This window comes from Ptiloglossa arizonensis, chromosome 1 (genome assembly GCF_051014685.1).
Source record: "Ptiloglossa arizonensis isolate GNS036 chromosome 1, iyPtiAriz1_principal, whole genome shotgun sequence".
Classification (NCBI taxonomy): Eukaryota; Metazoa; Arthropoda; class Insecta; order Hymenoptera; family Colletidae; genus Ptiloglossa; species Ptiloglossa arizonensis.
The window spans coordinates 29,105,721-29,130,717 of record NC_135048.1 but is presented as its reverse complement, the minus strand read 5'-3'; the positions used below and the strand labels follow the sequence as shown (position 1 = coordinate 29,130,717).

Sequence of the window (24,997 nt, the reverse complement as noted above, 5' to 3'; positions counted from 1 at the left end):
GCGGAACAAATTCAAAGAGAAGAATGTTGGATCGAAGAAATCGAATTCGGGGAGAAATTTGTAACTTGTCCTCGAAGTTGAAATTGGTAGTTGAAAATTTGTATTTATTTCGATAGAAAGGATTCGAGCCAAATGTTTATTTTTGGCTTCGAGTTTGATCAGAGTTCTTCCGTGATAGATGACGAACGATTAAACACGGTACGAAGGTGTTGGGAGTTTTTCGTTATTGCCAAAGAAATTATTTTTGACGTGGAAAATTCTTAACGAATTTCGACCGCGTTAACGTTAACTTCGCTGCCTGGGCAATTACTAGTAACTTATTGTTAGTTAACTCGTCTTTCCCAGTTAACAGATTAAAGAGCACGCGCGCGAGGATCGTCGTCGATCAAAGACGAAATCGATCCGTGAACAAAATTTCGATGCGCTCCTCTCACAGCATCGTTTCTTTCTTTTCTCTGTTTCTTTTTTTTTTTTTTTCTTTATTTTTATTTTCGTTCGCACGAATTCCTCCCATCTCGCGTTTCCGCGTGCGACGGTGTACAGTAGATCTGTTGCTGGTAGGTATGTACCTTGATTGAGTGCTGTTGTATGTGCTGGCTGAGTATCTTTTGTACGAGAGCATATATATCGTTCTACTATGTGACGCAAGGCATGTATCGTGCCGCGGATTGAGGCTGATACTTGTCGAATTTTTCCTGTACTCAAGTATTCGAATACTTCGAGTGACTCGGAGAGTATGATTTAAATACCATTCGAATACGTGACTATTTGAACACTATAATATTCGTATACTCTTCTATTGGAATATTATTTGAGTAATATAATATTCGAATACTCTACTGTTCGAATATTATTTGAGTACTATAATATTCGAATACTCTACTGTTCGAATATTATTTGAGTACTATAATATTCGAATACTCTACTGTTCGAATATTATTTGAGTACTATAATATTCGAATACTCTACTGTTCGAATATTATTTGAGTACTATAATATTCGAATACTCTACTGTTCGAATATTATTTGAGTACTATAATATTCGAATACTCTACTGTTCGAATATTATTTGAGTACTATAATATTCGAATACTCTACTGTTCGAATATTATTTGAGTACTATAATATTCGAATGTTATTTAAATATTATTTGAATACTATTCGAATGTTATTTGAATATTATTTGAGTACTATAATATTCGAATACTCTACTATTCGAATATTATTTGAGTACTATGATATTCGAACGTTATTTAAATATTATTTGAATACTATACGAATGCTATTTGAATATTATTTGAATAGGAATTGAATATTATAAAGTATTCGAAGATTTAGTGCACTGATGAAGTACTTGTATATTTGTAGTATTTAAATAATGTGATGTGGCCTATAAATGAGGTTCTTTAACACGTTCACTGTCGTAGCTTTTTCCGTAAAATTTGCTATTTGACAGTAGGTCGAATCAGCTTCGTAGACTTTTCAATTACGCCCCGTACTGCAATCCCCAGTCTAGTGTTATTCAACGAATAAGTCCGCAAACTTCTCGGTTATGCTTTGTGCTTGATAATCGTATCTAAAATAAGCTCTTAGACTTTTTTCCGGCGAATGTATACTTCAAACGAAGATACCGTCCTAGTACGTAACGAAAGCTGAATGAAATGTGGCGTGCACGGAATACAAGTACGATACAAGTCGTGGAGATGTCGTATCCCAGTGAATGTGTTAAATTCACCGTTTATCTTTTATTTCTAGAATAAAAATGTTCGAACAATGATATCCTAGTACTCAAATATTCGAGTAATAACGTTCTAGTATTCGTTATGTTCGAACGAACATGTCGATACGATAATTTACTACTCGTGATATTCAAATGACGATATTTTAGGTACTCAATTATTCGAATAACGATGTTTTAGATACTCGAGGATTCGAACATCGATATTCCAGGTACTCAAATATTCGAACAACGGTATTCTAGGTACTCAATTATTCGAACCACGATATTTTAGATAATCGAGCATTCGAACATCGATATTCCAGGTACTCAAATATTCGAACAACGGTATTCTAGGTACGCAATTATTCGAACCATGATATTTTAGATAATCAAGCATTCGAACATCGATATTCCAGGTACCCAATTATTCGAATAACGATATTTTAGATAATCAAGCATTCGAACATCCATATTCCAGGTACTCAAATATTCGAACAACGATATCCCAGGTACTCGAACATTCGAACAACGATGCTCGAATACTCGAATACTCGAATACTCGAACACCGATACTCGAATACCGAAATACTCGACGTTCGTTCCCAGTAATCCGAATACCAGTAAAATATTCGAGTGATCCCAGCCCCGATCCACGGATTCCCGCGGGTCAGCGAGTCGCGCGAATCTGTTCGGCTCCTGTGAGAGAAGAGCGTCCCTTCGAGGACGAGAGGTCCACGGCCGCCGCCCTCCGGAAACCGCGAATTCGCTCGAAAACATCGCGGTAGCTCGTAAATCCTTCGAGAACGCATCCGGTTGACGTTTTTGGGTCGAGAAAACGAAAAACGGGGATGGTGGGGAGAACGATCGAACCGTTTACGACGCGGAGGGTTTTCCTCCTACGACGAAAGTGGGTCGCCGGCGAAAGCAAATACAAGCTTGTTTTCGTCTCGCGGTGAACGAGACATCGATTCCAACTGCCGGGTAACTCGCCAATCCCACGATTTACTCGACGAGGAAATACCTCCTGAACACCGATCTCCCTACACCCTCTTATCACCCCTGTCTTATCACGATTGAAATCGTTTCGCGACTCGACGTTCCATCGTCCCTTACGATCGTTAGCATCGCTCGGTTGGATTTCGCGAGGATTCGATCCCTGGAGGGTGACGGCCAAGATCTCTCGCGAGCGTATCGCGAGTAGCTTGCGCTCGCTCGCGCGCGCGCGAGCGCGGAACGGAACGGAAAGCTCGCGAAGACGAGTGGTTCGAAAAAAGGAACCGGGGCGAGCGAAATATTTTTCGTTTCTATTTCTTTTTTTTTCTTTTCTTTTTTTTTCGTCCAATGGCACATCTGCAGCCAGCACATACTCTTCGATGGCGTGGTGGTTGTTCTGCGTGCTGTCGACCTCGGTGATCGTGACCTCGGCGTTCTGATCGTGGCTCTCCCTGCGCTTGGTCGTCTTCTTCACTTTGCGAACCTTGCGCTCGGTGGTCGTGTACACTACACTGTCTACGTCCGCCATGTCGTTAATGGTCGTCGTTCGTGGTTTCTTCTCGCGCCTCTGGGTGACTGATCACTCGGTCGTGTGTTCGTCGCGGTTCTGCTTTTGATCCGTTCGCACGGGGGGTAGGCGAGGAGTGGATCCGGGGGGACCAGGAACGCGTCCAGGAGATGAGTGTTCGAACGAGTGTATATATGTCAGTGTATTCGTGTATGTGTGTATGCGTGTGTATGTATTCGTGTGTGTGTGTGTGTGAGAGAGAAGGAGTCGGGGGAAGTCGAGGATGCTTCTTTGGTCGCTATGGAAATTGAAACCGGGAGCGTGTGGTCAGAGACGGTTCCGTGTAACCAGCAGCTTTCGAGCTTGCGAACTGACTGAAATCTAGGATCGGCCCGCTCCGGGCGTCATCATATCGGGACGCTATTTTCGGCGTCCCGACGACTCCAGAAACGCGCCGCGCGCGTCCGCCCGCCCCCCCTTTCCTCCCTACCATCGACTCATTCTCCTTCCGCTGAGATTCTCGCTGCAGTGTGCCGGGTGCAACTTTTCTACGACACCCCTTCTTCTTTCTCTCTTCGACGCCCGTTCTACGGTTGAACCGTCTCGTTACCGACTCGCCTCGTTCGCGCTCGAGCGCACCAACGCGACGAGTCGACCGAGAGGACCCTTTTCTCTAGCTCGCGGAACTTTTCTTCTTTTTTTTTTTATTCTTTTTGGTAAATATTTTTAACAAATAATCTCGCGAAAAGAGTCCATTGGTAATTCTGAGGATTCTTCGGGAGCGATCGAGAGGACTCTTTTCTCTAGCTTGCGGAACTTTTCTTCTTTTTTTCTTTTCTTTTCTTTTTTTTTTTTATTCTTTTTGGTCAATATTTTTAACAAATAATCTCGCGAAAAGAGTCCATTGGTAATTCCGAGGATTTTCTAGGAGCGATCGAGAGGTCTCTTTTCTCTAGCTCGCGGAACTTTTTTTCTTTTCTTTTTTTTTTATTCTTTTTGGTCAATATTTTTAACAAATAATCTCGCGAAAGGAGTCCATTGGTAATTCTGAGGATTCTCTAGGAGCGATCGAGAGGACTCTTTTCTCTAGCTCGCGGAACTTTTCTTCTTTTTTTCTTTTCTTTTTTTTTTTATTCTTTTTGGTAAATATTTTTACCAAATAATCTCGCGAAAGGAGTCCATCGGTAATTCCAAGGATTCTCCGGGAGCGATCGAGAGGACTTGTTAGTTTGTCTCGTGGAACTTTTGTCCTTTTATAATTTTGTTTCTGGTGTATTTCATTTTTTCTTAATTTTCCTGACGGAGAGATATGTTTAGTAAATTCTCGAAAGGAGTCGATCGGTAATTCTGAGGATTCTCTAGGAGTGATCGATGACGAGATAACAGAGGACTTGTTACTCTATCTCGTGGAACTTTTGTCTTTTTCCAATTTTTTAGCGTATTTCAATTTTTCTTAACTTTCCTGGCGAAAAGATATGTTTGGTAAACTTTCGAAAAGAGTCGATCGATAATTCCGAGGATTCTCTAGGAATGATCGAGAGGACTTGTTACTCTCGTTCTTTTCTGTGATCTATTCCTTTTTTTTTTTTTGGTAAATATTTTTGTAACTTTCCTGACGATGAGATATTTCTAGTAATCTCTCGTCTTTTTCCAATTTTCTAGTGTATTTCAATTTTTCTTAACTTTCCTGACGAAAAGATATATCTGGGAAGACTTGTTACTCTCGTTCTTTTTTGTGTTCTATTTTTTTTTTTGGTAAATATTTTTCTTAACTTTCCTGACGAAAAGACATGTTTAGTAAACTCTCGAAAGGAGTCGATCGGTAATTCTGAAGATTCTCTAGGAGTAATCAATATCGAATTAACCTAGAGAATTTATTATTCTATCTCGCGGAACTCTCGTCATTTTCCAATTTTTTAGTCTATTTCAATTTTTCTTAACTTTCTTGACCATGAAATATTTCTCGTAATCTCTCGAAAGGAGAAACAGTCATTTGGTAATTTCATAAATTCTCTAGAAACTTTCAATGACGTTTAGTCGTTTGAACGTTTACTCGAGTTAACCGAGAAGATTCTTTCTCAATCTTGCGAAACATTCGTCGTGTTCTTTTCTTTTCAATTCTATTTCTTTTTTTTGTTAACTTTCCTAACAAAGAGATTTTTCCAGACCCTCAATCAGTCTCTAGATGAGAGACAGAATCGATAAATGCACGAATTTCCTACGAGCGATCGATGACCAGTCAACCGAGAGGATTCCTCTCTTGATCTCGCAGAGGCTTCGTTCTCTTTCTTTTCTTCTTTTCTGACTTTCTTGACGAGGAGATATTTCTGAAAGCAGTCCCTAGACGAGAAACAGAGTGGTTCGATAATTCCACGGATTCCGTAGGAGTGATCGATGACGAGTATCCATCGATGGAGAGCTCTCCGTTCACAATTAGGATGATTGGATCGGGGCGATCGTTATAATGCGTTCACCACTGTCGTTTGAGTCTGGAAATCTGGCCTCCGTTACGTATCGACAGTCTGAGAAGAGTGGTGCAACAGGAACCAAGTACCGAATACGAGTTTTCGTGGAAATTAAATTTTACGCGAATGTTACGAGCGAACATTTCGCGTTTAACGGTTGACGCATTGGCATATTCTAGGATTATTGACGATGCACCTAATTGTGGAGAATTCGTAATCTGTAAATATTTGGCAATCGATTGTTTCGAGTACTTTCGCACGACTATTTTAAAAAGCTTACATTGCTCGCGCCCACGCGTTATGAGTGACATATTTATATAAAGATATTCGATTCGATTCTCTTGAATATGAAATGTATATGCACCTCAAAATACACACTTCCTTTTTATTGGAACGAAGACTATTTTCGTGCCGTGCAAACAAAATAAAGGAACGAATGACATTGCGAATGTTATAGAAAATGAAAATTCAATGGATCGAACGCCGACGACATAATGATCGAGAATCGATGAATTACGTACACCCTTGATCGACGAAAAGTCGATCTTTGATCTATAATAGTAGTGGAACAAATTATCGAAGGTCTCTGTATTCTAGTATTACAGGTTTACTTGATCAGTATCTAAAATATTCAAGTACTCGAGTATTTGAATGATCTAGTATTCGAATAAATACAATACGATACTATTCGAATACTTGATAATTTAAATACTCGAATACTTGAATATTTTCGGTACTCATCAAGTAAACCTGTATATTCTTATTATTCGATTAGTATTCGTAATATAGGTTGCTACGGACTATAAGTCAAGTACTTCGGTTCATCATTTGCTTCGTTATTTCTCAAACAATAATAAAAGTACTTGCCTAAATAAAATATTCAACTACATGGCTATTCGAACATTCTAAGACTACTCAAATACTCAATTATTCGAGTACTCCAAGACTATTCAAATACTCGAATATTCGAACACTTCAAGACTATTCAAATACTTAACTATTCGAATATTTCAAGACTATTCAAATGATTCACTATTCGAATACTTCGGGACTATTCAAATGATTCACTATTCGAATACTTCGGGACTATTCAAATGATTCACTATTCGAATACTTCGGGACTATTCAAATACTCGACTATTCCAGTACTGCAAACTATTCAAATACTCGAATATTCGAATACTTCGAAACTATTCGAATACTCAACTATTTAAATACTTGGCTATTCGAATACTCCAAGACTATTCAAATGATTAACTATTCGAATACTTCAGGACTGTTCAAATACTCGACTGTGCCAGTACTCCAAACTATTCAAATACTCGAATATTCGAATACTCAACCATTCAAATACTTGGCTATTCGAATACTCTCCAAATAAACAAAACTATCCAAATAATTGACTATTCAAGTACTTGGCTATTCAAATAATTGACTATTCAAATACTTGGCTATTCAAATAATTGACTATTGAAATACTTGGCTATTCAAACTATTCAAACGATCGACTATTCGAATACTCCAGGGCTATTCAAATGCTCCAAAACTATTCAAACGATTGACCATTCGAATATTCTACTATAATTTCAGATACCGATCAAGTACATCTACATTCTGTTCAACTATTCGCACATTCTTACACGCTCTAGGGTAAAATTCAACCATTCAACAGGTTCACCGGTCATCCTACTCGAGTCGACTTTCCCCTTCCCCCTTCCCCCTCACCCCCCACGAAACTGGCAACGAAGCTCGAAGAGCCGTCGCCCGGTATCGCGGAAATTAGTCCTTCCCGTGTTTCACGGGGCACGGTTTACGACGTGATTATGGAATTCGCGGCGCGAAGCCGCCCGTAACGCCAGAAGCCACGCGCGCGGCTCGAGCTCGCGATGTATTTCCGTCGGCCTTTCATCGACGCGAATAATCCTCATTGTCGGAGCGACTGACGCTTCGGCGGAGAATAGAGCTGTAAACATTGTTCACGGACGAACGTGGCTCGTCCGAGGCCGTAGCACTCGAAACTCCCTCCCTCTCTCTCTCTCTCTCTCTCTCTCTCCCCTTCTTTCTCTCTCTTTCTCTTTCTCTAGAGGTTCTCGTAATTAAAAGTATCGTTATTGTTCCCGTACGCCATTGATCGTGGACAAACGGTCCCTCGAATCGCGTCCTCCTCGTCCTCGTCGACGTCGTCGTCGTCGTCGTCGTTGACCGACATTCGTGGTCGTGTCGACGATCGAAGAGTCTCGCGATTCACGAGGATTCGAACGACGTTGGAGCAACGTGAACGGGGATGCGTGCCAGAGAGAAACGATCCGAGTCGTTTGTCGAACATCGGGACAAGTGTTTCCTGATAACATCGACCGTCAGCTACGCGACGACGCCTTGATCGCGTGCCAAACAGGTGGTTCCTGGTTTTTCGTGCGGGGGCGCGAAACCCGCGCGAAAAATAGAGAAGAAATCCCCCGTTGTAATTGGGTCGGAATGTTTCGCACATCACCAATACCTTCGCCAACACCCACGCGGCCACGTTCTACGCGAGAAACGAAACCTCCCTCAGGGGCAAGCGGCGAGAATTAATCTCGCGCGAGTCGAGAATTAAAGTAGGGGACCGAATACCGGGTGATGGAAATTGGAAGCCTAGGTGGAGTTCATTCGATGTACATAAATACGGACTTGGAATATTTTGATTAATTAAACCTACGTTTCGGTCGTTGAATGTATCGAGTTTTTCGGAAAGTCATTTCGAACGTTTTTTTTTTTTGGTGAAAATGAAATATGATTTTTTCAGAGTGTATAAACATTTTGTTGAATTATATATTCTCCATTTTGGAAAACGAAATGACTTTCCGAACGACCCAATATATCGTTCGTATCGATTATTTTCGTGTTATAATTCAAGAGAAGTGTGAAAAAATTATTTTGTTATTAAAATAGCGTAAAAGAAACATTAGTGAGACGATCCGTTATTTTTACGTTACGGATAGAAAATTGTGTAAAATTCTAATATCAGTAATTTGTTTCCCCAACTGTCCGAAGGAAAATCACTTTCCGAACAACCTAATGGAAGGTATTTGGGGAAAGGACGAGTACGGTGCGAGTTTGTATTCGGGAGTCGAGTACTGAGAGGTATTGGAACGAGGAATTTCGAATTTCGAATTTCGAATTTCGAATATTCGAGAGTATTCGAATACCGCGTTCTCGGTAACTGGGTAAGTACGAATTATTCGAGTTGGTTGTCGAATAGCGCATGGGGGATTTTGTAATTACCACAATATGGAAATTTAACATTTTACGTTCGACGAAACCGAGTAAGTAAAGAATACTTCGGTTTTAATATACGTATTTTAGTAAATACACTCGATTAATAGAACGTGTCTTAAATTATCTTGTGTTTCTTATTCGTCGATGATATTGAGTATAAGTATTCTTTATAAATTGGATAGTGTATTTGGTACTCGAATACAAGTCGTAAGAGTACTCGATACTTGAATACAAGCCGTGAGTATATGCAGTACTCGAGTACAACTATTCGATACTCGACAGTTCGAATGCAAAGTACGAGCAAATCTCAATGCAAGTCGTAAGAGTATTCTGTACTTGAATACAAGCCGTGAGTGTATCCAGTACTCGAGTACAAGTATTCCATATTCGACAGATCGAATGCAAACTACGAGCAAATCTCAATGCAAGTCGTAATAGTATTCTATACTTGAATACAAACCGTAAGTGTATCCATTACTCGAGTACAAGTATTCGATACTCGACAGATCGAATGCAAAGTACGAGCAAATATCAATGCAAGTCGTAAGAGTATTCTGTACTTGAATACAAGCCGAGAATGTATCCAGTACTCGAGTACAAGTATTCGATACTCGACAGATTGAATGCAAAGTACGAGCAAATCTCAATGCAAGTCGTAAGAGTATTCTGTACTTGAATACATGCCGTGAATGTATCCAGTACTCGAGTACAAGCATTCGATCCTCGACAGACCCTCGACAGATCGAATGCAAAGTACGAGCAAATCTCAATGCAAGTCGTAAGAGTATTCTATACTTGAATACAAGCTGTGAGTGTATCCAGTACTCGAGTACAAGTATTCGATACTCGACAAATCTAATGCAAAGTACGAGCAAATATCAATGTTGACCCCGATAATAGTCCGATTAATTTTCTGCTAAACCAACGAGAGATTTGTCACGTTCGCGAGTGGAATGCAGTCCTTGATAACCTCAAATACTCTTCGGGTACGTTCAAATATGTTATCGACTTCGATCTTGGCTCGACGTTGCGAATATCGATGTCAATCGCAATAATTCTCGGACCTGTTCGCACACAGCTGTTCCGGTACACCGACAGGGGATTAGTTACGGTTTGTGAGAGAATGCAGTCCATCGATAATTTCGAACACCATAGCCACCCGAGAACACTATCTTATCGGTTTTAATTTTGGCCCGGCGTTAAAGTTGTTTCAATTCTCCCTTCAAGTACGCGTCGGTGATTTACAAGTGCCAACGATGCGATTCGTCGAACCGTCGAAAATAAATGAAATCCTCTGGTTGCAACCCACCGATTAATCCTGTCGATGTTCCGGTCTATTCATAGAAAAATTTTTGTTACGCGACGCGAAACCTTAGGATCGTCAACGGGGCATCGTGCCACTAAAGGCTAGTAACCCGTTAACGAACAAACAAATAAACCCTCCCCGCCGATGACTTTCGACGATCTACCGAGACCGTGTAAGATTTACCGACCCGCTTTTACCGACGATCGCAATTTCGCGGTGAATCGCCTTTCCATCGCGGCCAAAATACTTCAAGAACGCCGGTGGCTTTATAAATAGGCTGGAAAATGAAAATCGTCTGTGACAGGAGGACGTAATCGCCCACACACGCTGATCGAGCATCGCATCGCGACCACGGTAACATAATCTCGGATCGTGAGGGGTCCGGAAGAGGCGCGAGATGCTCGATTAAAAATACAACGCGCGCTGGAGAGAAGACAAAAAAAAAAAATGAAAGAAATCAGGTCGACGAAAAAGAAGAGCAACCGATAATTCACCGAGCATGATGTGCAACGAGTGGAGGGTAAGTACGAAGGGGAGGGGGTACAGGGACGAGTTTCGAGTCGCAGAACTGAAAAATTAACCTCGAGTGTGGCGGATCGATTAGGAAACCGATCGATGCTCGATGTCTGGCGACGCACGGTTTTATCTACTCGGTGAATAATTCCAATTTACCTTCGGGACACGGTTACGCGTTTAATTAAAACTCGGAGATAACTAGGTGTGTATATGTGTGTGTATGTGTATGTATGTGCGCGAACAACCGAAGTTTTCAATTATTTTAAATGTCGGAACAGCGAGCGTTAAAATTCTGAGCAAATATTTAATTTGTGATTAAATTTCAGGGAACGACGCGACACGGCTCCGATATCGTCGGTTTCAATTTGTAGAATTTTCTTTGCGTGTGAAATTTCGTATCTTAGTGATCGATAATACAATATTGTGTTGCAATAATGTATAGTTTAGTTTATACTACATATTACTGTAACCAAACTTCTTATATATTATATATTACATATAATAAAGTGTGTGTATGTGTGTGTGTATATATATACATATATTTATAATGAGTTATAATATTATGTATATATAGGTAACCTTCTCTTCGTAATATTTATATTGGAGTCTTTCACGTATATAAATACGTACGTCAAATCTATGTGTTATATTGCATTGTTCGGAAAGTCATTTCGTTCTTCAAAATGGAGAATATATAATTTAATCAAATGTTTGTACACTCTAAAAAAATCGTGTTTCATTTTCACCAAAAAAAAAAAAAAGAAATGACTCTCCGAACAACCCAATATATACATATGTGTGTATTCTCTTCGAAATATTTGTATTCGAGCTTTTTATATATATATACATAAATATAAATATGTATATACATATGCGCGCTAAATCTATATATAAATACAAATACACACGTATATAAATATTACGAATATAAATATGACGGAGGAAAGAATGTGGAAAAAACATTGAAAATAGAAAGGTGACGGGAAAAGAATGAAAAAAGAACGGTGGGATGGAAAATCGTGTCGCGTCGCAAAAGTCGAAAAAAAATTCGACCCCGGGGCAGCGTTACACGGTGGAAAATCCTGCCGAAGTGTCGCCTCTCTTGTAAATGTCGAGGCTCGACCGCGATATATACGTATATTATTTGCAGACGGGCATGAGATTGATATTTTGGGAGACCCCACGCGAGCCACACGGCACCAACGAACGCCACGCACCGCAAGAGTGTTTCGTGCGGAACATCACGGCCTGGGATTTTCTCGCCGCGTTGTCGGCGAGCGAAATTCTTTTTTCCAACGCGCCGGTGAAAAACATCCAACGAGCGTTTAAATATTACAGACCATCGAATTTTTTCATGGGTCCTAATTTGCGTAGTTACGAGATTACGAAGAAATTTCACTTGCTTCAAAATTTGGAATAGGTTAAAAGCACTTTGTGAAAGTAATGTATAGTTGGAAGTTGGAGAAATGACATTTGAAATAAATGCTGTACACAAGCCAATTTTTTCGTCGGTTCTACTATGCATAGCGACGAGACTGCGAAGAAATTTCACGTGCTTCAAAATTTGGAGAAGTTTAAAAACACTTTGTGCAAGTAATGTATAGTTGGAAGTTAAAGAAATGACTTTTGAAATTTTTGAAACAAATATTGTAGACTAGCCAATTCTTTCATCGGTCCTACTGCGCGTAGTTGCCAGATTAGGAAGAAATTTCACGTGCTTCAAAATTTGGAAAAGGTTAAAAGCATTCTTTGCAAGTAATGTATAGTTGGAAGTTGGAGAAATGACATTTGAAATTTTTGAAATGAATACTGCAGACCAGCCAATTTTTTCATCGGTCCTATTGCACGTAACCACGAAATTTTACGAGTTTCAAAATTTGGAAAAGGTTAAAGATATTTTGTGCAAGTAATGTATAGTTGGAAGTTGGAGAAATGACTTTTGAAATAAATGCTGTAGACCAGCCAATTCTTTCATCGGTCCTACTGTGTGTAACGACGAGACCACGAAGAAATTTCACGTGTTTCAAAATTTGGAAAAGGTTAAAAGCACTTTGTGCAAGTAATGTATAGTTGGAAGTTGGAAAAATGACTTTTGAAATTTTTGAAATAAATACTGTAGACCAGCCAATTTCTTCATCGGTCCCATTACGTGTAGCGACGAGACTACAAAGAAAGTTCACGAGTTCCAAAATTTAGAAAAGGTTAAAGATACTTTGTGTAAATAATGTATAGTTCCAAGTGGGAGAAATGACTCCTGAGAATATAGCACAACCTGTAAGAGTAATGTGGACAATGTCGAACAATTTTTGCTCGGACATAAGTTTTCTGAAGTCTGAGTAAAACGTCTAACCCATTACGGGCCGTAATTCCTTCCAGAGGTCATCTTCTCAGCTTCGTACAGTAGTTCGTAACGCGAAATTATTGGTGCGACGATACAATATAAGAGAATGAAGTCAACCCTTTAGAAAAACTCAAATTCTTCCGTCTCGTGGAACATATCCAGAACATTTTTGGAAAATTTATCTACAAAACTGCGGGAGCGATTTTTATCCTTTTTTCTTCTCTCAAGGTTACTATTTCGTTTGTTTTTGGAACGTGGCCCCGAAACTCGAAGACAAACGTGTTACAATAAAACTACTCCTCTCCGGAACGGTGTTGAAACATCGAACGAAAGATTAAACAAAAGTTCTTTTTTTTGTATCTGCAAAACCGGGGGAGCAATTTTCATCGTTCTTCGCCAAGGTTATTGCTTTGTTTGTTTTCGAAACGTGGCCCCGAAACTCGAAGATCAACACGTTACAATAAACAATCACTTCTCCGTCCAGAACGGTGAGAGGTATCGGAGAAAAGATTAAACAAAAGCTTTCTTTTTATATCTACAAAATCGCAACCAGTAATTTTTATCATTGTATCTCTTATCATCTTACCACCTTCTTTATTTTCTAAAGACGAATACTTCTTTTTTATTTATTAAATTCACAGGTGCAATTCTCCTTTTTCCTTTTCCCCCCGACAAGGTCATCATTTTGTTCATTTTTGGAACGCGTCCCAGAGACTCGATGATCAACACGCGTTACGCTAGAATTACCACACCGTTGTTCCTTTATTTATTAATACGTCGTTGGATCGTTCCCATTGCTATTAACGAGATATCGCGCGACACGGCGGGATGCAACTCCGTCCGCCGCGGAACTCGCGGAGCTGACTCGATAACGCGCGACGAATTCGATACTCGTTCGCCCACCGAGTGCCCGAATAATTTCGCGCGCCGGCGTGCTTGTATCGCGGCCAAGAACCATTCCACGGTTTACGATTATTTCGACGTCGCTATTTCCAGGACGGAAATTTGACGAATCACGGCTACGGATTCCATCGCGTCTTCAAGAACGCGGACGATCCCTGTCCGCGAGTAATTGTTCGCGAGGAACGCATTCTTCCATCGTGTGAGTATACAAATTTGGAGAGCATGCCCTTTGGATTGAATCTCAACAATCACAATTTTTTTCAAAAAGTTGTTAGGGTCTTCGTATCGTGTGTACTAATCAAAATATGCAATCCACGGAAGGGAAAAAAAAATGAATTCTTTTTACACATTCGAAACCGAGGAACATTCGTTACGGTTGGTTGCACACGAAAAATATAAAATTGTTTTTTTCTAAAGGTTTCATTGGTACCTCGAGCGACTATTCGTTTCTCGAAGTAGCTTCTAGTCAAAAATAATCGTGGAATTAATACCGCATGCATGTGTTACTGATAGTGGTTGTCGAGTAAATAGAGTAGTAATAGAGTGTGGTTCGAGTTGTTCGATCGGAGAGGGGATCGAGTTCAATGTCTACTCGCGAATACGAGTACTGAGTTCGAGTACACAGGATTCGATTCGTGACTATATCTTCGAATATCAATGATAAGAAGCAATGATACGTGAGTTGTACTTGCAGGGTACTGGGAGAACTGTTTATGAAGCCGCATAAAATTAAATAATTCACGGGATTGGGAAATGTAAGTCTCTTTTTAGGTTAGAAATCGAGCATCTGCCAAGTAGTACTGGAATCCTACGAGTAAGACACTCCAAATAATGCCTGTTACTTGATTTTAATCTTTCCACTCGTAATACTCGATCTATAATCTCTGTTTTCTATTTCTGTGCAGAGAAGATAACAATGTTGTTGTACGAGACATCGTTACAAAGTTGTTTCACATTCTCGTAAGTTCACTCGTGAAAATGTTATTCATAAAAATTACTACGGTCGATTCGAAATACGATAAAAGGAAAGGACGATTCGGAAGGAAATAAAAGTTTTAAAGAGATGCTCGTAAAAGTTTCAAATTTATCTTATCACGAGGTCAGGTTTGGAAAGGGTGCTTCGACTGTACTAGTTAATTTCTTTGGGTAAACAAAACGATGTGAAATACATAAAAACAAAAGTCTTGAATACAGTTGTGAGTCTTTGTTTATTTTCTCATTTATTAAAGGTTTCGTCAGAGTTTGAGGTTAGGTCTGGAAAGAGCGTTTCGATTGGATTTAATTAATTACTCTGGATAAACAAAACGGTGTGAAATACATAAAAATAAAAGTCTCGAGTATATTTGGGAGTCTTCGTTTACTTTATTATTTATAAAGGGTTTCACGGATCAGAGTTTAAGGTTAGGTCTGGGAGGAATGCTTCAGCCGCACCAGTTAATTTCTCTGGGTAAACGAAACGATGTAAAATACATAAAAATTAAAGTCTCGACTACACTTGGCAATCCTTATTTATTTTTTCACTTATAAAGGGTTCCACGAATCAGATTTTGAGGTTAGGTCTGGGAAATGTGCTTCTGTTTACACTATTTAATTTCCCTAGGCAAACTAAAGCATGTGAAATACATAAAAACAAACGTCTTGACTACATTTGGCTGATCTCTCTTTTCTCACTCATAAAGGGTTCCATCGATCAAAGTTTGAGGTTAGGCCTGCAAAGAGTGCTTCCCCGCGCTACTTAATTTCCCTGGGCAAATAAAACGATATAATTTTCATAATTACGAAAGTCTCAAGTATACTTGGCAGTCCTCATTTTCTTTCTCAAAACACTTACGAATAGCTCCATGGATCAATATTTGAGGTTAGGTCTACAAAGAGTGCTCCGGCTGTGGTAAGTTATTTCTCTGGGCAAACAAAACGGTGCAAAATAAATGAAAATCGAAATAAAAACCTCGAATACACTGAGTGCTCTACTAATTAATTCCTCTGCGGAAAAAGAAACGATGCAAAATAAATAAAAACAAAAAACTCGATTGTACTCGACAGTTCCCGTTCGTCTCTTCGTTTGTAAAAATGTCCATCGTTCTAGGTCAATGCTACTCGATCCCATCCCTCCGATCGGTTAAATCCTGATAGAATTCAAAGTGTACACGAAAGCGGGGGAAAAAAAACGAGTGTGCTCTCGGAAAGAGACGGGAGGAGCTTCATTGGTTGCGTCATTACCCAGAAAGCTTTGTTTCGATCGGGATCCGGTATCGTGTACTGTATGGGTCCCCTTGCTGCACTCACATCCTCCGCGTCCCAAAAGTCCTCGTCGAACGAGGACGTGGACCTGGAACCCTTCCTCCTCTTCTCGTACGAGTCCCTCGAATCAGAATCGGTGTTCAGGATGTTTCGTATTCTCGCGTAATCCTGCACCTCTGCCTCCTCGAAGCTTGATATTTTCAACAACCGTGCGGTATCCTTGAGACCCTCAACAGAGGTGGTCGCGTTGGTCATGGGTGCGTCCCGAGGATCGTCTACGACCTTGTCCCTGGACCCAGAACTGCCGAATCTTTTGTTCTTGAAGGAAGATTTCCTACCGAGACGATCGCGGGATGACAGATCCTTTCTGCTCTCGGATAATCCCACGACAGCCGAGCTCTCGTACTCCACGGGCGTCTCGACGCTCCCCAGTGTCTCGTCGAAGCTGGTCTGCACCTGGACAGACACGCTCTTGCGGCTACCCGACCTGGACAACACGGTGGGACTGCCCAAAGGCGATGTGTTGGTCCACTCGTCCTTGTAGAAGCTCTGCGCGGTAATCTCCGACTTGCGTCTCTCAGGTTCACGGTGTCTCTTCGATTTCTTCGCGGTCAAGTTCTCAGCTGACTTGCTCACCGTTGAGTTCTTGGATTTGAGTCTCGGTTTCCTCACGATGGTGCTCGTCGACTTCCCTATCCTCTTTCTGGGAACGGTTACACGTATCCCCTCCAGCTTCATCTCGATCTCTCCAAGGTTCTCCTCGATCGCGATCGATCTCGTGGGATCCGGTGACCTGGAGTGAGACTTTCTGAACGGTCTCCTAGGTAACTTCTCACGTTCCTCGAACTCGTCCCTCGAGGACTCACCGTCCGAGAGACTCTCGTAGCGACTGATCACCGGGATCTGGTCGAAGGTCTTCATGGTAGGTGCCTCGTTACCCGAGTCGTTGTCGAACGAGGTGCCCACGTCGCTGGAGGCTCCGGAACTCGAGTACTTGTCTTCCTCCGGGTCGAAGGGGATCGGAGTGGGTACTCTGACGTACTTGTCGGGCTCAGGAGTGGTCACCGATAACGGTCGGTCCCTGGAGCTGTTCTCCACCCGTTGAGTCTCGGTTTCCAGGTAAAGGGCCTCGAATCGTCTCTCGTAGTCGTCCTCCAGCTGCAATCCGCCATTCTCCAGTTCCAATCTGGTATCTTCCAGTCCCAATCTGGCATCTTCCAGTCCCGATTTGGCATCCTCCAGTTCCAATCTACAATCTTCCAGCTTCGATCTACCATCCTCTAGCTCCAACCTACCGTTCTCCAACTCCAATCTGGCATTTTCCAGGCCCAATCTGGCATTCTCCAGCTCCGATCTACCATCTTCCAGCTCCGATCTACCATCCTCTGGCCCCAATCCAACATCACCCGACTCGCTGGCCTCCACCAGGTAATTGAAATCGGGACTCAACCTGGAGTCCGGTGTCAACCTGGCGCCGGAGAGATAGTCCCTGGGCAGACTGCACTCGGACAGGTTACCGTAATCGAAGTTCTTGTCGCGTGAACGCAGCTGCGCCCTGATCCTGAGACTGTACTCGTGCAGGTTCTCCAGCTTGTGCTTGGCCCCGCGTGGTACGTTCGCGTCGCTCGAGTGACTGTAGCTGCATATGGAGTCGTGGGTGCTCACGTTGTCGTTCTGCTCGTGATACGAGAGACATGGGGTCGCGGGCTGGTTGATGGTGATAATCACCCCGTCGGTGACGTGTCTCAGACAGGCGAGCAACTCGAGCACGCCCACGCAGCCGACCAACACCGATAACATCAGACCCATCTCGAGATCGGGATGGATTCCACGGGCCAGGAGGAACCGAACCGAAGCAAACTCAGCAAACTGTCATCGGTAATGGGGGGAAAGATTGTCCCACGTGCGACACCAGGAATCACTGTAACCGCGATTTATTAACGGGACGCGTCACGGTGTACCCGGAACCCGTGGTCCTGTCCTCCGGGCATTCTCCGGGCGGTTTGGGGTTGTCCGTTCAGAAATCGAAGAGGATCAACGGGGTGTGACCGTTGATGATCACGAGCACGATGTCCGGCTCGCTAGGGAGCAACGTGAAGTTCACCGGTCTGCGGGGTCGATCCATGAAGCGACCTCGATGTTTCGTCGTCCGTGTCACTCGGTTGATCCTCTAACGGGTCTGACGTCACTCGACCAAGGAGCAGACAGCGAGCAAGAGAGATAGAGTGAGAGAGAGAGAGACAGATATATAGAGACTCGGTTAACACGATCCTAGGGGGGACACACCCACCCACCCACGCGCGTCCACTTCTCCACGGTAGCCGAAGAACACCGAGCTCACCACACTTGGGTACCTCGAACGAGAGGGTGTGTGCCTCGCCACCGGAACCTTCACGCTGAGTACGACGCCGGCGATCGCGCGACGATCATCGGCTTATCCATGCGGCCGGATGGCGGACAGGGTACTGTTTTATTTTCCGGGCCGGGCAAACCGTTCGTTCTCTCGAACACCGGGGCAAACTGGTGGCCGTACGGCTCGTTATGTCGACGTAACGGTCTTCGACGCGTAGTAGCCCGCGGTCCGTCTACCAGGCTAAGGCTAAAGTTAGCACGAATGTCCCTGGACGCGAATCCCTGTCCTTAATGCCTCGTGCGCTCGTCGCGATCGATCACCGGGCCTCGCGCGGGTTAATTAACGGCGACCTGGTCCCCCGTCCGGGGTGTTTGGCAATGCTCGTGGTGGCGCGCGCGCGCCACCGCTATACACCCGTTTGCGTGCGTACGGCGCACGATTATTGGCCGAGGAACGATCGACAACGACGATCGACGCCTCGCCCTAATGACCCGTTGATCGCGCGTACGGTTCCTCCGTTCGCTGCCCGCGGGGGCGCGTGGGCGTTACGATATTTCTACGTCGCCCGTGAGGCGAGTTTGGCAGCTCTCCTCGGCCAGCCGAGGGACTGTTTCCGGCGGGGGGAACGGTTCGTCCGCTTGGCAATTTGTCTTGTCGTTCGCCGATAGCTGATTGCGAGCCTTGGTCGTGAGAGGGGGAGACAGATACAGAGACAGAGATAGAGTCTGAGGCGGATAGATAGATAGATAGGTAAATAGGTGGATAGGTGGATAGGTATACGGGTGGCTAGGTAGACAGAGATAAGTTGATAGAGATAGGTGGATAGAGATAGATAGGTAGAGCTAGGTAAATAGAGATAAATAGATAGAGACAGATAGACAGAGGTAAATATAATAGATAAAGCTGGGTAGATAGAACTAGGTAGATAGAGATATGTAGGTAAAGATAGGTGGATAGAGATATGTAGATAAAGATAGGTAAATAGAGATATGTAGGTGAAGATAGGTAGATAGAGATAGGTGGGTAGTGGTGCGTGGGTAGACGTAGGTAGAAAGAGATAGGTATATAGAGATAGGTATATAGTGATAGGTAGATAGAGATAGGTAGATAGAGATAGGTAGATAGAGATAAGTAGATAGAGATAAGTAGATAGAGATAAGTGGATCGAGATAAGTAGATAGAGATAAGTAGATAGAGATAGGTAGACAGGTAGATAGGGATAAGTAGACAGGTAGATAGAGATAGGTAGACAGGTATATAGATAGAGCTATCCTAGAAATAGGTAGATAAATAAATGAAAATAGGTAGATAGGTAGACAAGTAGATAGATAGATAGAAATAGGTAAATAGGTAGACAGGTAAATAAATAGATAGAAATAGGTAGATAAATAAATGAAAATAGGTAGATAGGTAGACAGGTAGATAGCTAGATAGAAATAGGTAGATAAATAAATAGAAATAGGTAGATAGGTAGACAGATAGACAAATAGATAGAAATAGGTAGACAGGTAAACAGGAAGACAGGTAGATATAATTACGTGGACAGGTATATAGATACATAGATATGTAAATAAATAGAAAGGTAATTTGGTAGACAGGTAGATAGGTAGATAGGTAGATGTAGAGATAGAGAAACAGGGAATAGAAGAGGGGATAAAGAGCAAGAGCAGGAACAAGAGGGAGACTGTGAGCCAGAGATAGACATAGATAAAGAGAGGGAGGAGTGGGCGAGAAGAGATAGGGAGGAAGCAGTGTCGACGATGTTGGAACGACTACAAGTTTTCAGTTAGATTTGACCTTCGTTCGATGTTCTATCCATACATATGTAGATTCGAACGGATGATAACCCTCTCATTAAATAATTGAGGGCAAAAAATGTATTCTCGACGAAGAATAGGAGATTAATTCGGGAATTAATCGTCTTTGGACGAAGCTAACGAGGGAACTGCCAAATCCCGATTGTTTATTGGACCCGCCTAAGAATTATCACGCAATTACAAATTTTCGATTAGATTTGACCTTCGTTCGATAATATTCTATTGACATTTATTCGAACGGGTAATAATTCTCTTATCAAAAACAATATGAACGTACACATAAATATTGTTTATATTTATAAAAAACGTACACATATTATTCGTAGAAGATTTTTGGTAAGAATTAACAAGATACGAAGAAAAATTTTGTAGAAATATCAAAGGGCGAAATCGGTAGCTCGGTAGTTATCGGCCGGCTTCACGTCCGCGTGAGTTCACGAGACTGGCCCTACGTCAACCGAATTAAATAAATAATCTTACTCGATTTGTGTAAAAATTCAATCGAAAAAGAATTCTCGTACAATTTTTCCACCGAAATTTCTCCCACATGACAATTCTCCAAACGTAATAATAAATCATCGTTATACCAAGGATCGTACACACTAGAAAAAGCAAACAAAATTACAATACGCCATTGTACGTTCGGTGCAGAGACGAAGGTAGCTCCGAAAGCCATCGTTAACCTAACCTTGAAGACATTGTAATAATAGTACGGTAAAATAACAAGGAAAACCGAGAAAATAAGTATAAATATAAACGATGACAACGTCGCGTCGATGAGAGGGATGCAATAATACGAAGTAAATCGAAATAAACCCGCAACGATCCGTTGCAGAATTTTTGGCGGGCTAAGAGATCTCGGCTCGAGACGAGGCGGGATTCGAGTGTCAATTTGTCGAGAGAAAGTTCGATTCTCGTCGACCTTCGAGCGTATCGCAGCGATCGATTAACGCACGCGTTTCATTCCGCGGTGATCGCACGCGACGCGTAAATTCCGCGATGTTTACGTGGCCGAGATGCACGGCCGAATTTCTGGCGTGGCTCGAACGATTTTATTTCGGTTACCTCATCGGTTACGAATCAACGAGCCGGACCCGATCTTCGATACACGCTTTTGCGCGCGGTACGTCGCTCTGGCGGCGATCCAAACAGATATCGAAACGGCCTGCCTCCGGCTTATCGAACCCTCGATGATCTATATTTGCGCGGGACGTAACGCGGTTTCGATTCTACCGCGAGATCGGAGGAAGAGACATTTTCTTGGAAACATAGTATACTTGAAATCGACGAAAGAGGTTCGATATTGACGATAATAATTCGGAAACTTGGAGTGAAATGACGCTCCATTTTGGATAGTTTTTTTTGTTGTCACGTGTGTGAAAAAAAATCTTCTGTATAACTAGGTTATTTAATAAGTTTTGTCGTTTTCTCCATTAGAAAAAGAATACTATGACACTTGAACTTTATAGTAGTTTATCAAATCCTCGATGATCTATATTTGCGCAGTTTTGATTCTACCACGAGATCGAAGGAAGAGACATTTTCTTGGAAACATAGTATAATATATTAAAAATCGACGAAAGAGGTTCGATATTGACGATAATAATTAGGAAACTTGGAGCGAAATGACGCTCCATTTTGGATAGTTTTTTTTTTTTGTCACGTGTGTGACGTTCGATATTGACGATAATAATTCAGAATCTTGAAGCAAAATGGCGCTCCAATTTGGTTAGTTTGGTAATTATTTCATATGTATAGAAGAAAAGCTTTTGCACTCTTTAAAGCTTCTATAATATATATTAGGTTCTTCAATAAGTTTTGTCGTTTTTTCCATTGGAAAAAAAAATTATATGACACTTGAACTTTATGTTAGCTTATCGATTCCTCGATAATCTATACTTGCACGATTTTGATTCTACTGTGAGATCAAAGGAAGAGACATTTTCTTGGAAACATAGTGTAGTAGAAATCGAAGAAAGATGTTCGATATGAACAATAATAATTCGGAATCTTGTAGCAAAATGGCAATCCATTTTGAATAGTTTGTTAATTATCACATGTATAGAAGAAAAGTTTGTATATACTAGGTTTGCTCAATAAGTCCATTGTAAAATGGACAATTATTTTTTTCCATTGTAAAAAAGATACTATGACACTTTGACTTTGAATAGATGTAAATATACAAATGAATCGATAGATATTTACATGAAACTTCACACATGTTCATCTATCAGTAGTACCATCTTTAGAAAAATAAAACGACGAACCTAATAGTGCCATTTTTTATTGAACGACAAAACTTATTGAGCAACCTATTGTAACTTGTATGCTTAAAGAAGGAAAGCTTCTGTACCCTTTAAAACTTCTATATATTAGCTTATATATCTAAAGAAGAAAAGCTTCTGGACCCTTTGATGTAATTTGATATAACTTACATTAAATTACTTTACAATAAATTAGCGATTTATTGTAAATTTTGGACTACGGTCCCATTACTGTTTTGTATAATAAAAGAAAAGGTGACTAGTATATTTATCTATGAATGTACAATAAAAGAAAAGGTGATTAGTATACTTATCTATAAATGTATTATGAAAGAAAAGTTGATTAGTATACTTATCTATAAATGTATTATGAAAGAAAAGGTGATTAGTGTATTTATCTATAATTGTGCAATAAAAGAAAAGTTGATTAGTATACTTATCTATAAATGTATTATGAAAGAAAAGGTGATTAGTATATTTATCTATAAATGTATAATAAAAGAAAAGTTGATTAGTATACTTATCTATAAATGTACAATAAAAGAAAAGTTGATTAGTATACTTATCTATAAATGTATTATGAAATAAAAGGTGATTAGTGTGTTTATCTATAAATATACAATAAAAGAAAACATTGATTAGTATATTTATCTATAAATTGTTACAGAATATTTAAAAATCGGAGGAAGAACGATGAAATTTTCAGAAAATAAATTTTCAAGTTTTTCAAAACATCCTCTACTCCTGTCTTGAAAACTCGGCGGTGTGAAAGAAAACCGTCGGTCGACACACGTTGAATTTTTCTATCGTACAGATTTTCATTTTCGTTTACTTTGGCGAAGCGTGAACTTTGTTTGGATCACGTGGTTCTTTTTTTTTTCTTTCGTTCGTACGAAAGAGAGAATCGTTTGACGAAACGTGTGGCAGACGCGTGGAAGAGCTTTGCCCTCTGTTGCGGCTGCTTCATTCAGTATTTAAATCGCGACGAATGCAAACGCTCGATCGGTTCAGGGCCGGTTAATTTTCACGGTAAATTTATCCCGCGACGGGTGCAATTCAATTTATCCAACGTGATGAACATTGCTACGTTGGTCGCCAATAGTAGGATTACAAAATTCTGAATTAATCGTTTAGGGGTGGAATTACTTTCCACGGATGTTGCCAGATCGTATCATTGGAAAACTTAATAACGAATATTTATTCGGTATTTCGGTGGTTATTTCCGTGCCGAAACGTTTAAAATAACTCAAATGTTACACGTACAGGTACATTGCTGCTCGAAAGTAATCGATTGTACGTCTTGTGCTACTTAAATTAATTTTTACGTAGACGAGTGTTTTGGAGTTGAATTTGTATTCTTCAAGTGAATGGTAAATAGTAGAATAAATAGTAAAATAGGTAGTAAAATATATAGTAGAATAAATAGTAAAATAAGTAGTAGAATAAATAGTGAAATAATTAGTAAAATAAATAGTAGAATAAATGGTAAAATAAATAGTAAAATAAGTAGTAGAATAAATAGTGAAATAAGTAGTAGAATAAATAGTGAAATAAGTAGTAGAATAAATAGTGAAATAAATAGCAAAATAAGTAGTAGAATAAATGGTAAAATAAATAGCAAAATAAGTAGTAAAATAAGTAACATAATAAATAGTAAAATAATTAGTAAAATAAGTAGTGTAATAAATAGTAAAATAATTAATAAAATAAGTAGTAAAATAAATAGTAAAATAATTAGTAAAATAAGTAGTAGAATAAATGGTAAAATAAATAGTAAAATGGGTGGTAGAATAAATAGTGAAATAAGTAGTAGAATAAATAGTGAAATAAGTAGTAGAATAAATAGTAAAATAAATAACAAAATTATATACGTCATTAACTCTTTGTAAATAATGATCGTACTCCTATCTTTTAATACGAAACGAGGAAATAGTTTCAAGCAATAATCTGTGTGGGCCAGTATCTTCGAATAGATTGAACGAATCGACGAAATCTGAGAGTAGGTCGCACGATGTTTAGAAAAAGGTCCGAGAAATCGTGAAAAGCGTGGTGTTGCTTTGAAACCATTCCGAATGGTATAACTCCGAGACTTCCAAAAATAAATCACGCACAGCGTTTAACGCGAGAGTTTATCTCTTGGAGCAGTGATTCTTAACCACTGTGCTGCGGCGCACCATCGTGCTATGAAAACGACCACAGTGTGCCAAGAATGTTTGACAACAATTCTGAAGAATTTTTACATAACGGAAACACATATTTAGTTATCGAACGAAGCCAAGTGTGTAGTTTTGTTTTGGAAAACATTGTGATCTATG

General features: G+C 40.6%; 1 protein-coding gene and 2 long non-coding RNA genes across 11 annotated transcripts in view; 2 read left to right on the top strand and 1 right to left on the bottom strand.

Moving 5' to 3' along the window:
- Lmpt (four and a half LIM domains protein limpet) overlaps positions 1-24,997 on the bottom strand; it is a 226,708-nt gene that overhangs the window by 34,052 nt on the left and 167,659 nt on the right. The window contains exon 1 of one of the 9 annotated variants that reach the window (XM_076321132.1): positions 16,228-18,204. The exons of 6 other annotated variants lie outside the window; for them this stretch is intronic. In XM_076321132.1, coding sequence (XP_076177247.1) covers positions 16,228-18,057 — 1,830 coding nt within the window. In that variant the 5' untranslated portion in view covers positions 18,058-18,204. Of the gene's footprint in view, positions 1-3,087; positions 3,598-16,227; positions 18,205-24,997 lie in introns of those variants that run through there. 2 more of the 9 variants (XM_076321140.1, XM_076321193.1) reach the window with 2 other exon arrangements.
- Positions 10,435-13,597, top strand: LOC143143311 (uncharacterized). The gene is made up of 2 exons (XR_012991086.1): positions 10,435-10,767; positions 11,914-13,597. It is a non-coding gene; the product is annotated as an uncharacterized LOC143143311 (long non-coding RNA).
- Positions 13,916-24,997, top strand: part of LOC143151848 (uncharacterized) — a 54,786-nt gene continuing 43,704 nt past the window's right edge. Inside the window, exon 1 of the long non-coding RNA XR_012993442.1 lies at positions 13,916-14,206. This is a non-coding gene — a long non-coding RNA (uncharacterized LOC143151848). The remainder of the gene's footprint in view (positions 14,207-24,997) is intronic.